General features: G+C 45.9%; 1 protein-coding gene across 2 annotated transcripts; it reads left to right on the top strand.

The window, feature by feature from the left end:
- The first annotated feature begins 563 nt into the window (after positions 1-563).
- LOC106813201 (bone morphogenetic protein 7-like) lies at positions 564-14,232 on the top strand. Of its 2 annotated transcripts, XM_014817268.1 has the most exons (7): positions 564-936; positions 1,333-1,758; positions 7,577-7,763; positions 8,328-8,476; positions 8,898-9,092; positions 9,868-9,935; positions 12,206-14,232. In XM_014817268.1, the coding sequence occupies exons 2-7, from the start codon at positions 1,350-1,352 to the stop codon at positions 12,464-12,466; spliced, it is 1,269 nt and encodes a 422-aa protein (XP_014672754.1). In that variant the 5' UTR covers positions 564-936; positions 1,333-1,349; the 3' UTR covers positions 12,467-14,232. The 2 variants fall into 2 exon arrangements, with proteins under 2 accessions (XP_014672754.1, XP_014672753.1); XM_014817267.1 differs by having other exon boundaries at positions 565-1,758.
- Positions 14,233-14,592: the final 360 nt, after the last annotated feature.

The following is a 14,592-nucleotide window of genomic DNA, read 5'->3' as shown; positions in this document are numbered from 1 at the left end:
ACACACACACACACACACACACACACACACACACACACACACACACACACACACACACACACACACACACACACACACACACACACATCCACGTATCCCCGCAGCATTCTCATATTGCCTTGCGAAATTAACCCTTTATTAATGTTTTTAATTATTAATAATGATGCCCCTCAGATTTACCTGTGCTTGCAGCATAGACTTTATGATTTAATTATTTAATCCAACTGCTGAACCAAACATTAGTATAGAACCACGTAACGGGGTTACTATAAAAATCTTGAAAAACGCAGTTTTAACTCGTAGGTTTCTAAAGCATAACAAATGAGTCAACACGTGGTGCTCTCCTTTCCGTTTAACCCCTACAGTCATCCCACTAACAAAGAAAAGCGAATTTCACCCAACACACAGTAGCACATATGGCCAGTGCGGGCAGTATTGTTCTGCCCGAAAGTGACCCCCGCGCGCACTACAAACAACCAGCGAGGTGGTCCTCTGTTGACACAAGCGTGCCTCTCTAAGCAGCCGCTAATTTCCATTGAGAGGCCGATGGAAGGCGAGGGTAAACAGCCCTGCTGGTGGCGGGGCAGAGAGCCGCGGCTACTAGCTACACGCACCGGCTGCCACTTTTACGCGCCCGCGCATCGCATTCCAGCCTCCATGATCGTACCCGCCAGTCAGCCATGACGGTGCAGCGCGTCCCCATACGTAGCTCCACTTCTACTGCTGCTCCGTGAGTGCATGCGCGCGCTCGCGTGTATGTGTTTTATAGTTCTCCATTCTCGTCGAACAGTCGACTGGAGACGAGGGGTATTTCTCGATCTCTTACACGCGAACTGTACACTTAAACGACGACGGTGGTGCCGGACGTGAGCCAATGCGAGTCGTGGACGACCACAGCCGTAGGTTCTACGTACATACTGAGGATAACGGCGCCGAGTGAGTTACATTCTAACTTACAAAGACACAGTGGATAACAGCATCGAGTGAGCTCATTCATGTACCCGTCTCTACCTGCCCTCCATCTCCTCCTTGCCACATAGTTTGTGCACGCTTGTATTCTCCCTCTCCTCCTCCTTCTCGCCCCATAGTTCGGGCATCCTTTCCTAACCCTTCCCTTCTCTTTACCCCATAGTTCGTACACGCGTCCCTAACCCTTCCCTACTCCTTGCCATTTAGTTTGTAAATGCATCCCTAGTCATCCCATTCTCTTCGCCTCATAATTTGTCAATCGTTCCCTAGCCGTGCTTCTCCTCTTTGGTCCGTAGTTCCTGCAAGAGTCTCATTACTCTGTCGTAGTTAACCAACATCACTCCCTCGCGGGCTCTCCCGCAGTCCTTTCCCCAGCGACGATGGCCCGCCGCTGCTGCCTGCTCCTCTGCGCCCTGCTCGTCATCTGCGAGGCGTCGACGGCCGGCTTCTACAGCGACAACGGCGTCGACCAGACGATCATGTACCGCTCGATGCCGAAGCAGGAGCGCAACGAGATGCAGCAGGAGATTCTCTCGCTGCTCGGGCTTCACCACCGTCCGAACCCGGCCTCGCACGCCGCCAACCTGACGTCGTACTCGGCCCCGCGCTACATGATCGACCTGTACGAGACGCTGACGGGAGACGAAGAGGACGTTAACTTGGAGACGGTGAAGCGTCGCTACCTGCCGCAGCCGCGCGAGCGGGGCGAGTTGGCGCAGGACTACACGTTCCTCACCAGCAGCTACTTCGTGCAGGATGCCGATATGATCATGAGCTTCGTCAACCAGGGTATGTGTTATTAGTAGACGGGTAGACCAGGGTATTTATTATTAGTAGACGGGTAGACCAGCGTATGTATTATTAGTAGACGGGTAGACCAGGGTATGTATTATTAGTAGACGGGTAGACCAGGGTATATGTATTATTAGTATATGGGTAGACCAGGGTATGAATTATTCGTAGACGGGTAGACCAGGGTATGCATTATTAGTAGACGGGTAGACCAGGGTATATGTATTATTAGTATACGATTAGACCAGGGTATATGTATTATTAGTAGACGGGTAGACCAGGGTATGTATTATTCGTAGACGGGTAGACCAGGGTATATGTATTATTAGTAGACGGGTAGACCAGGGTATGTATTATTAGTAGACGGGTAGACCAGGGTATATGTATTATTAGTAGACGGGTAGACCAGGGTATGTATTACTAGTAGACGGGTAGACCAGGGTATATGTATTATTAGTAGACGGGTAGACCAAGGTATATTTATTATTAGTAGACGGGTAGACCAGGATATGTATTATTAGCCTAGCCTGACCAGGCTGCGAGACCACCGTCAATACGACCGGTCTCTTGATGTATGTCCGTTTCTTGGCGCTAGTATTCGCCCTATAGCAGCTACGTACGTAGGTAGTGCTTATAAGGTATAGACCCAGGTACGTGTAAATACTACCGTAGATTTCTGCCGGGCCCACTGCTAAATGTTCGGTTGGCTGTATGGTGAGGCGGTTCAATTTACGTTCTTAGGAACCCCGACGAATAAGTCATCATCATCATCATCTCCTGCTTCTTCTTCTTCTTCTTCTTCTTCTTCTTCTTCTTCTTCTTCTTCTTCTTCTTCTTCTTCTTCTTCTTTTTCTTCTTCTTCTTCTTCTTTTTCTTCCTCTTCCTCTTCTTCTTCTTCTGCTTGTTTTTCTTCTTCATCATCATCCTAATCCTATCCCTATCACTAACCGTAACCCTTACCTTACGCATGAGCGTGTGCGCGCACGCACGTGTGTGTCTGTCTCTGAGTGTGTCCCCGTGTGTGCGTGTCTGCGTGCGTGCGTGCGTGCGTGCGTGCGTGTGCGTGTGTGTGTGTGTGTGAGCGCGCGCGCCCCAGATGAGGTTTCAGATACGGTGTATGTTGTTGTTGTTGTAGGAGTCATGTGGGACTTTTGAATCGATATTTCATATAGAGCAGTAATAACCATGCATGTTGTGAAAACAGGCATATTTGTTGCTTATCAATTTCATACGCTAGAAATCTTTCGCCAGTGTTACGTATCCCTACTTTATTCTAACCGCCAGCAGCTGCGTGAATAGATCTCGTCTATAAACTAGGCGCATGCATGGAATCATAATGGGAATCACGTAGCTTGGTAGAAAATGTCTAAATATCGATATGACATATTGGGATCTAATCACTTTTATTATCATACTGATGATTCTGGTTATACGCTGTCCCTCGTAAAAAAAACATTCAACGAACGTCGTTAAAGCTAGTCTGCTAGCTGTTAGCTAGGGCCGCCACTATTAGAAAATCTTACCGACCTCGGCAGGATGCATGTGTTGTATGCGCGCGTGTGAGTACAGTATATACGCACACATATATAGGCCGCTCACATAATCGGCCTTGTCTGTACGTACACGCACAGATCCGCGAGATAGCGAGCTGGTATGACGAGTTACGCACACCAGTCTGTTATGGTGAGCCCGTGTGATTATTATATTATGATGCCATCCTTTACTATTCGGATATATGAATCCGCAGGTGATCCGTCGCAATGCACGTACAAGTTTCGCGCGGGGAATGAAGAGTCATCGTCGGCGTACATCGCAGCCGGGTCGCCGCTGCACGCGCTCCACCGATTCTTCCTCGCGCAACTGCGCATGCGCGCTGCATTCTTCGCCGATGGCCAGTTTACTCCCCTATTCAATAATCCGGATTTGGCGAGCGCGTGTGTAATACGGCTATACAGCGTAATCTGCGCGCGTCGTGCGCTAGCGTGCAGGTGTTCCGCGCATATAGAAAGCCCCGCGGCGATTCTCGCGCGAGATCAGCCCGCGACAATGGCCGTCTTTATTGTACGTGTTGACGGCCGCACAGCGAGGGAGACGCTGATCGGCGGAGTTCAAGCAGTGATAGTCGGCAATTTAGCACGCTGTAATACTACGGTAAACACGCGGTAGGGGGTAGAGGGAAATACACATGCACCTATATGCGGGAAGAAGATGGGAAAACAACTGGTAGAAATAGGTGTGCGGAAAAAATACGGAGTTGTGGGGAAGACGTGCGCAGCGGTCAAATAGCTGCTAGGCACATATAGGGGCTGGGCACTCTGAGTGTGACGAAGCGAAGGGAGACACAGGTGGAGCTCCTATTGTTGAGCGGTTGAGGTTATGGCTGTGGTGTTGGCTGAGGTGAGTCGAGAGTAGAGTGAATAGAGTGGATGAGTGGGGTGGATAAATAGTGTGGGTGAGTATCATGGTACGCAAATAGTGTGGGTGAGAGGGTTGGATGGTGTGGCTGAGTAGGGTTGGATATAGCTCTAGTACTATAGCCCGCGTACCGTTGCCGCAGGCCTACGATCACTTGTAATGTCCACTAACGGTTGCGCACACGCCGTTGCCTTTCGAGTAAAATCGTGTCTTTTTATATTGTCAATTAGGCGTAATACGACAATTTCATCTTATCCGACACCCAACTGATCAGCCGCCATATCTGTCACTCGTCTCACGACTGTACAGAATACGCATAGAGTACGTGACATCTATACATATACATATAGATGTCACTCTATGCGTGGACGCGTCGCATGTGTACGTCGTGACACGTTGACGTTGTTGGTTTACATGCATATTCAACGCGCTCTAAATTAAAATCGTTATACAGCTAGACCAGTTCCATATTTATTATTATTATTTATTATTATTGTTATTACTATATGCATGATTTATTAATTGCCACTCAATCAGAGCATAAAATTCATATAATAACGAGTGCTGCTAAAAATCACTATAAAGTAATAAATGAATGTTAATGAGCTAACGTGGTTAGTCTGCAACTAATATAAGTGAGTGAACTGAAATTGAATGTAGGAGGCGTACTTCATCGGGTGGAGGCGGGCACTGTAGCAGAATTGCATAGCAGAATTGCTCTCAATGTAGAAAAGAGTATGGTGCGCTATCGTGAGTTAACATACACACAACACATACATCTATATAGTTATTATTTTTGTCTCGAAAGATCAAGGGCGTCAGTATATTTGTGATCATAACTCAACTCTCCTAGTCTCCTAACCTAACTCGACAAACCTAGTCGATATTCGCCCCACTGTTATTGCTATTACTTTCTGATTTCGCCGCTGGTAAATGCGTCGGGATTTCAGACGGAATGTAATGATGGCGCAGTTCAGCTTACTGAACTAAAAACGCCAGACATCTGGTGCGGTTGCGAGCAAGCTGACGTGAGCACTTCTCCCCCACCTCACCCACACACACCCACACCCACCCACACACACACACACACGCGCGCGCGCACACATACCCACATCCACACGCGCAGACACACACACACACACACACACACACACACACACACACACACACACCACTGTCATCCGTATCCCTCGAGGCAGACATTCATCCATCCCCCCACCATCCACCCCAAGCAGGCGAAATTGCTACAGTAGTTGGCGCACCGTTTACGGTGGGCCGTTTATGAATGTCGAACCCAAAATACCGCGGTCGCCGCGCAGCTGATGTGCGTCTGCGCGTACACAGATTAATCGTGCTCCCGTGATGTATGAGCAGACTGTGAGCGGCAGTGCAGCACTTTGGTTTGCTGTCTGTTACGCGATGGGATCTCAACACAGATGTATATGGAGACGTTCTGGGGAATGGTCGTGTACGCGCGTGTAACTCGCGGTTAGGCACGCAAGATCGGCGTAGCTAGATGTAATCAAACGATAGAGCCGTTGAACGAAATCGCTTCACGGTCTCCTTCGTACTTTACGCACACACGCACACGCGCGCACCCACGCAGGCAAGCACGCACGCAATCGTGTGTATGTGTGTGTGTGTGTGTGTGTGTGTGTGTGTGTGTGTGTGTGTGTGTGTGTGTGTGTGTGTGTGTGTGTGTGTGTGTGGTTGTGTGTGTGTGGTTGTGTGTGTGTGTGGATGCATGCGTACGTGCGCGTGATCGTTCGCCTATGATGTGTGTCACTGTCTGTCAATGATATTCTTAGCCTGTAGACGCAGCTGGTGTCTGATCCCGTGTAAGGGGCAGATTATAGGTGCTGGACTATAAGTCCACTCCCAGACACACGCGGTCAAAACGGAAGCAGGTATTCTTACGGGAATTACAATACGGCGATGATTCTATAGGGCTCTCCCGTGTGTGCGTGCGTAGTTGCTTGGGTGCGTGCAAGAGTTCGTGTGCGACTGTGCCCGTGCGTGAGTACGCGCCTGCGTGTTATTATGTTATACGAGTTGTTAGAACGTTCTCTCACTTGCGCTTTCTAAGCCCGTGTACCGAAAGAGGGAAAGAGAGAGAGAGAGAGAGGGGGGAGAGAGAAACAGACGGGGAAACACACACACACACGCGCGCGCGCGTACACGCAGACACGATTCTCACGAAAATCTCCTTACCAAATAAATCGCATCATTGTGCCCGACGATTAGCGTGCGGGGCAAATCCTCTTATAGCGGGATGGGGCGGGGTGGGGGAGGCGGGTGTGTTTGCTGAACAATTTCGCCCACAATGAGCTACCTGGCGTTTCCTGCCATTGACTGGAACGATAATTGGCGCACGTGATTTTTGAATGAACCGACCTCGCGGCTGATTACGTCACCTGTGTCATCACTCGGCAAACCTCGTCTGATTCCGTGTTCCCACCAAAGGAAGATGAATGGGTGAGAGTAGCGCATTCGTTCGAGGTTTGCCGTGTGTTTATGCTCGCGGTAGCTGTGCTTACACTTGACACCCACGCGAAGGCGAGGGCGTGCGCTCCGAGACTATGTTTGAATAATGTGTTATTGAGTTATTGACTAATTTGTGCATAGAAATGTGTGAAATCAATGCGTGACATATAATATGTGTTAATATAACGGAGTTCCAGATAAATTAATAAATTTAAGGGACTCTAGACTTAGATAGATTTAAGGGACTCTAGACTAGATCTCGATAACGGAACTCGAGTCGAGACTCTAGGGTAAATCGACAAACAATGCTGTTAAGGAAAGTATCGGAAACGATTTACAGTAACAGGTGAAAGCTATTTAGCTAAAAGGATGCACCGTAGAGTCTTACGAGTTTCATAGAATCAGGAGTAATTCAATAGAGCGTACACAAATAGAACCTCTATTCAGATACTCCTGACAGTATAGTACGTATTTCACGTCCCCGTAAAAGGTACAATACAGCATTACAGTGTTATATTCTTTTCCCAGCCATTTTGCTACATTTTCTTTTGCCAGTTCGACGTGTTTTTTTCACGCCTCGTTCACAAAAGTTATCTAACGAATAATCGAAAGAACGTGAAATAGCGAGATCGCCGCATGGATTCGTGATGCGGATTCGATGCACGCAGATCTTGTTTATGTACGATAACGCACGCACCAGCCTTATCCAAGACAGCACCAGCCTTATATCGCACTAGCTATACGGCACCCGAGCATCTCTTACATGTCTGATATTATAGTGATACACTTACCCAAGAAAGTACATGTCGTATTCGGCACATGTCCGGCCTAACGAACGGGTTGCTACGCAGCGCTAATTTTTGTACACTGTAGCTTTAATATGCTTATATTAATGCGTGTTTTTTATACGTCACAGTGAAGCACGAGTACCCATTGCGACATGACCGTGACCGGATATTCCGGTTTGACATGAGCGAGGTTCCGCTGGGTGAGACCGTTCTTGGAGCAGAATTGCGCATTTACAAGAACTCCAGCCTGGACGGACACATCGAGAACAACATTACCGTAAACGTGTATCAATTAGTGCCCGGCATCGACCCAGAGTAAGATTGCTACACTATATTTGCTCTGCTGCACTACAATTATTACTCTGTTACACCACATATTTGTTCTGTTATACTACATTTGCTCTGTTACACTACATTTGTTCTATCATACTACATTTTCTCTGCTATGCTACATTTATTTTGTCATACTACATTTGCCTTGATATATTACACTTTGTATTCGATATATTTGCTTAAAAATTCACCGGTGTTGGTGCGGGTTCAAACGTTAGGCGGACAGAACTACTATCGTAGATTAATTCCCTGCACATATCAGCACAAACAACTATGCAAACGCACAGTTATCGACAGGTTTTTAATCTTTTTATGAGTTATTTTTAGTAGATGTTGAGCTATTGGTAAGTCAAAACATAATTTAACTGTAAACGCTTTCTAAATCCACTTTAAAGTTATTCGCTAATAACTCAGCAACGCGGCGACGCCCCTACATAATACCGTTTAGTGCAAGGATATTCAGGTTAATGACTATTATGATTAGCAGCGTCACTGCTAATGTTCACGAGCTGGGCAGAGCATTACGATGTTATATATCAATTTCAGAGACAGACAATTAGTGTTGGCGGACTCGTATACCGTCAGTCACGACCATGCCGGCTGGCTAACATTTAACGTCACACAGGCGACACAGGATTGGACATCTGACGCGTTCGCTAATTATGGATTCTACATACAAGCAATCTGCGGGCACAGTAAGACGAAATCTCGCAAATATCCACTAAGAACACAGAATTTCACTAAATCATTTCTGTCCAGTAACAGTGATTAGGAAGATTAGCGTACAACTTAGGGTCATGTGAATGGGTTGACGACTATTGTAAGTTCATTTCTCTGTTCCCTATAGCTCGTAAGTTAATAATTGATATAATAAAATAATCTGGCTTATGATCATTATACTTCCTTCATAAATACTGTAGCGTGACTGTACATGCTTGGCAGTCTTCAAGGACAGAGTCGCTCAGTTTATTGGCTGATGCCACACACAAAACTGTTAAACGGTTTCTATCGGCATAGTGGGGGTTTTAATATTTTTCCAGTAGGTCGAAATCATTCAAACCATAATGCCTTAAACGCAGACAATGCCACAACACCGTTTCCCATCCTTTCTCACAGAGTCACTGGAGATGCACGAAGCGTCATTAGTAACCAGATACGGTCCAGAAGGGAAACTTCCGTTTATGGTCGCCTTCTTCGCTGCCGCGGCGCAGAGCCAGAGTCACGTGCGCCGGAAGCGTGCGCCTCGTCGAAGACAAGAGAGCAGCAATGTGGCGGCAACCGATAACTACGAGTGGACCACGTACTATGAATGTGAGTCTAGCATCATGGTGTCTCTTGTATCCACCATCTGGTGTCTTGATTTTTGCGTCTATCGGGGCGTAGTTCTTTTTCCAGAATGTACAAGGAAGTCATAAAAAAGAGATACCATGAACTCTAATTTTATGGCAACTATATCCAGTCATCATGCAGTAGTTTCCTCGTATTTCTATTTATTATGTTCCATTTCCCCCGGCTATCCCTAATCAAAAATACTTGGTTCTTTTTTATAATTGCTAATTTGCTAGCAAACTTTATAGGCGGGTTTATCACCAATGCACCGCCGATTTTTCAGCAATCTGTTTTTGCCATTCGATATACCTTCTTGGCCTCCTATACGCCTGTGCTTGAGTCAAGCCTTCTTCTATCACGGAACGTACGCACGCAGTACCGTTATGGTGCCATGAAACAGTTCCCACGCGGCATTCACGTTGTAACGGCGGCCATATTAGAACGGCAAATGCTCACATGTTGCTTGGTTTTAGCAGGATGATATTTTTCTGTCGCATATTTAATATTGTATATTTTTAATCTGCGCCATTGCGGAATCGCGTTTCGTATTATGCCGTCATGATTAATTTTAAAATTTATTATGGTCGCAGTTTAAAAAATTTATTCTTTGATCATAATTATACCTGGCTCTGATTAGCGTCGGTCACTTTAATGCGCATTTATAGCGTTTTATTTATTAGCTTTATACGACAAGCGATGCAGTATATTATGTGATTCTATTTTTTCAAATACGATTATTTTTTTCCTATGAATTCAGATAAGTCTGCACAACGGAGCTGTCAACGGCGAGAATTGTATGTTAGTTTTAAAGATCTGGGATGGGAGGTAAGTAGTGTGATCATGTAATCTGCAATACTGAATAGGGGCTACACATTCACTCACGCACGCACACACACACGACCGCCTGCACCCCCTCCCCACACACACACACACACACACTCACACGCACACAGATACTTGCACGAGCGTTATTATTATTGTTATCCGTATGAGTTACTGTATATGCATACATGTATATCTATACATATATAGCATTATCTAATCAATATTCTCAGTTTACGACGTTCTGGGTTTTAAGGCGGATATCCTATAGCAATAACCTCTGCTATATATCCCGCGCTGCCATGGCGCATGATTAATGCAGATCATTTACAGCGGCGTAGCTAGTTCTTGTCATCTAGAACGTACCTGTCCGTAATTGTCGCATGCACTGCTATCAATGCATCAGTTTGCATCGCTAAGGCTAGTTTTACTAACATTTCGAATCTTTTCGTATAGGAATAGAGTATCGTTACTACAATCCTATAAGTAACCCCGATATCTATAATCATCTGTCGTATAGGAGTGGAGTTTCGATAGTACAGCTTATATAAGTCTCTTTCCCATATGTGATTCTCCTGTACAACTGAATCCATCCATCCACCCATCCATCAATCCATTCATCCATCCATTCATCCATCCATCCATCCATCCATCCATCCATCCCTCCATCCAATCATCCATCCATCCATCCCATGCCACCATACCATCCATCCATCATCATCCATCCATCCATCCTACATCCATCCATCCATCATCCATCTACCATCCATCCATCTTCTCCCTCATTCCATTCAATCCATACCATTGCATCATTTCTTCCATCCATCCAATCCATCTTAATCCATGACCATCACCATCCATCCATTCATCCATTCATCCATCCATGATCATTTCTGTTCCATCCATGCCATTCATTCATCGCATACATCCATCCTATCCATCCATACCATCCATCCATCCATCCTCCATCCATCCATCCATCCATCCATTCCAGCCATCCATCCATCCATCCATCCATCCAATCCATCCATCATCCATTCCATCCATACATCCATCCACCATCTATCCTTCCTCCATCCATCCATCCATCACGCCATGCCACGAGACCATCATGTCATTCATGTCATTCATCCATCAACTCCATCCATGCCATCCATCCATCATCAATCCATCATCCATCCATCCATCCATCCATGCCATCCATCTCATCCATCGCAATCCATCCATCCATACCATCATCCAATCCATTCATTCCATCCATCATCCATCCATCATCCACCCATCCACCCATCTCCCCAATCCCATTCATTCATGTTATCCATCATCCATCCAATCCATTCCATCATCCATACCACCATCGCATCCATCATCCATCCACCCATCCCATCCATCCATATCACCATGCCATCCATCCATCCATCCATCCATCCATCGCATCCATCCATCCATGCCATCCATCCATCATCATCATCCAACCATCCATCCATCCATCCATCCCATCCATCGATCCATCCATTCACTCATCCATCGCATTCCATGTCATGCCATCCTCCATCTATCCATCCATCCACCATCCATCCATCCATCCATCCACCGCTCCACGCCATCCACCCATCATCTGCTCATCCATCCACCATCTATTCATCCATGTCCATCTCATCAATCAATTCTTCACCATATCCCACCCATCATCCATCCATCCACATCCATCCTCCCATCTAATTCCATCCATCCATCATCCATCCATCCATCCATCCCATCCATCCACCATCCATCATCCATCCATCCATCCAGTCTATCCATTCCATTCATTCCATTCATCCATCCATTCATCCCATCCATCCATCATCCATCCATCCACCATCCATCCATCCATCCATCCATTACCATCATCTATCCACCATCCATCATCCATCCACGGCCATACCATCCTTCCTCCACCCATGGTTCCATCATTCCTATCCATCCATCCATCATCTACGCATCATATCCATGCACATCATCACATCCATCCATCCATTTATCCATTCCATCCATCCATCATCCATCCATCCATCCATCCATCCATCCATCCATCCATCCATCCATCCATCCATCCATCCATCCATCCATCCATCCATCCATCCAATCCATCCATCCATCACCATTCATCCATCCATACCATTTCACTTCATTCATCCATCTATCCATCCACTCATCTCCCCTCTCCCCCCTGTATGGCTGAATCTCACCCTATAATAAACGCTCTAACATTTGCAACGCTTCTTCCCTAGGACTGGATCATCGCGCCCGACGGCTACTCGGCCTTCTACTGCTACGGCGAGTGCGCCTTCCCGCTGAACGCGCGCATGAACGCCAGCAACCACGCCATCGTGCAGACGCTCGTTAACCTGATGAAGCCCGACAGTGTGCCGAAGCCTTGCTGCGTGCCGACGAAGCTCTCCGCGATACAGGTGCTCTACTACGACAAGAACTCGAACGTCATCTTGAAGAAGTACCGCAACATGATCGTCAAGGCGTGCGGCTGCCACTGATAATGATGTCACGATTGCGTGCGAGGCGATGGGATCACGGTGGGCGGGCGGATGGAGGAGGAGGGGAATGATGAGGAGGAGGGGGAACAAGAAGGATGTTACAGAGAAGGAATGGAGGGAGGGGTAAGAAGGAGGAGAGTAAGGAGGAGGAGGAGGACTAGAAACGAAGAACGAAGAAAAACGATGAGGATGACGAAGAAGAAAAGAAGAAGAAGAAGAAGAAGACGACGAAGAAGAAGATATGGATACGCACAAGGGGGATATAAAGGCGTGTAGCAGAAGCTAAATAAGTACATGAAAAAAAATGAGTTGGATAAAAAGGATGAGAGTGAGGTGGGGAAAGCGAAAAAAGATGGATGAGAAGCAGGATAGGGGGAAGAGGAGAAGGGAGAGGAAAAGGAAGAAGAGGGGAGGGAAGGGGAGGAGGGGGAAGGAGAAGGAGAAGGAGGGGGAGGAGGAAGTGGAGGAGGAGGAGAATCGTACACGCGCGATTGACAGTAGATTAAAACCCGGCATCTACAGCTGTAGCGGTCGGTAATGGCCGCTATAAATAGCTACAGATGCAAATTAATCGATAATCGATCAAGTTATGATTGACTAGTGGAGCGTCGGTGTGCAGTGTTATAACAACTGACGACCGTAGGCATAAAATAGCTCAGGGAAGGGCGAAATCCGTAGAGAAAATCGTTACATTAACCCTGACGCGTTTTATGATTGTCTGTTTGGTCAACGAAACGTATAGAAATACGTGTTACACTATACCGCATTTTGAATGTAATTATTATTTTATTTGTACATAGTCTGTAAAGCATGTTATATACGGCGAATTAGATTACGAGTCGCGTTGTATCATAATCAAGGTAAGGAACCTATCTATACCTGTATATAACTCACGTATGTATTCACATGAAGATCAACGCATGATAAATGATCGAGCAATTTAACATGCTGGATGCAGAGTTAAGACATTAAATATGAAATGTATTTAAAACGATGCCTGTAGCGATAAAAATTCAATGTGAAATATAAAAAAGCTTAATGAAATGTACGTACATCATGTATGTTTTCACGTAAATTTTATCGTTGTTTTTGATTATGTTCACATAGACATAAATAATTATCTTTGTATGAAATATTTTTTCTGAAAAAACGCTGACACTAGCAATTGGTATACAATCTCGCTACACACTGGCATAATGGAAAATAATAGTAATTTCATTACGGAAATTGCCTCACCTCTCTGAGATCTGTAGTTGCAAACCCTACGCTATTTTGATATTCGTATATTGTAGTTTCTCGTATACACGTAAAAATCATTTTCATGTAACATTAAAATGCGTAAAACCGCGAATCACTACTGCTTACGGCGCACGGCCAACATCTAGGTTTCATATAGGTGGCATACAACAGTAGCCTTCCGCATTTGCACGATTTTGTCCCTGAAAAATCTCTCGCTTTAATTTCTTTTGTTTTGTTTTTGCGATAAAATTCGGAAGTAGAGTGCACTCATTTGCATTATGCACGCAGGTAGATGCCTCATGCACGTCTATAATGCATTGGAAGTGAGATTGCTTTTGTCGTGTAATTGTGCCCTTGCGTCAAGTGGTGTAGCCATGAAGACCGGTCGGCCATTTTGTGGTTAAACGGGATCCGACTACAAGCTGAAAATTCTCGAAAACAATCTGGCAAATGTTTCGAGTGAAGATCGCTCTTTGAATCTGTAATGATTTAGCATAAATAAAATGTATGTCGCGTATGCGCCGAAACTTGCATTTTTAATGAATTACTATACTGTTCGATGCTTATTCAGGCATGCTGTTTATGTATGGTCGCCCTCTACTGGTACACAACACCTATATTTGCGACCTTCCACATCGACGCGCACGCCGACAGCCTTGCCGAGTTGTTGTTGATAGTCTGCATAATGGAGTTATGAACGTAGTGAGCCGCTGAGTGCTGCGCCGCGCCGCCTGTCACATGTTAACAGGATAGACTTGTCAATCTTCGCGCTCATATAGATTGCATCTGTGGCACGTTGTCACCGTCGGTTTCCTACAGCAATTTAATCCGTCTGCGTTTTAGTGCTACGGTGGTGGGTTAAACCTCTAAGGTATATGGGGAAGATG

This window comes from Priapulus caudatus, unplaced genomic scaffold, assembly GCF_000485595.1.
Source record: "Priapulus caudatus unplaced genomic scaffold, Priapulus_caudatus-5.0.1 Scaffold738, whole genome shotgun sequence".
Taxonomy (NCBI): Eukaryota; Metazoa; Priapulida; class Priapulimorpha; order Priapulimorphida; family Priapulidae; genus Priapulus; species Priapulus caudatus.
The sequence above is the reverse complement of the archived record's forward strand: the minus strand, read 5'-3'. Positions and strand labels throughout refer to the sequence as shown.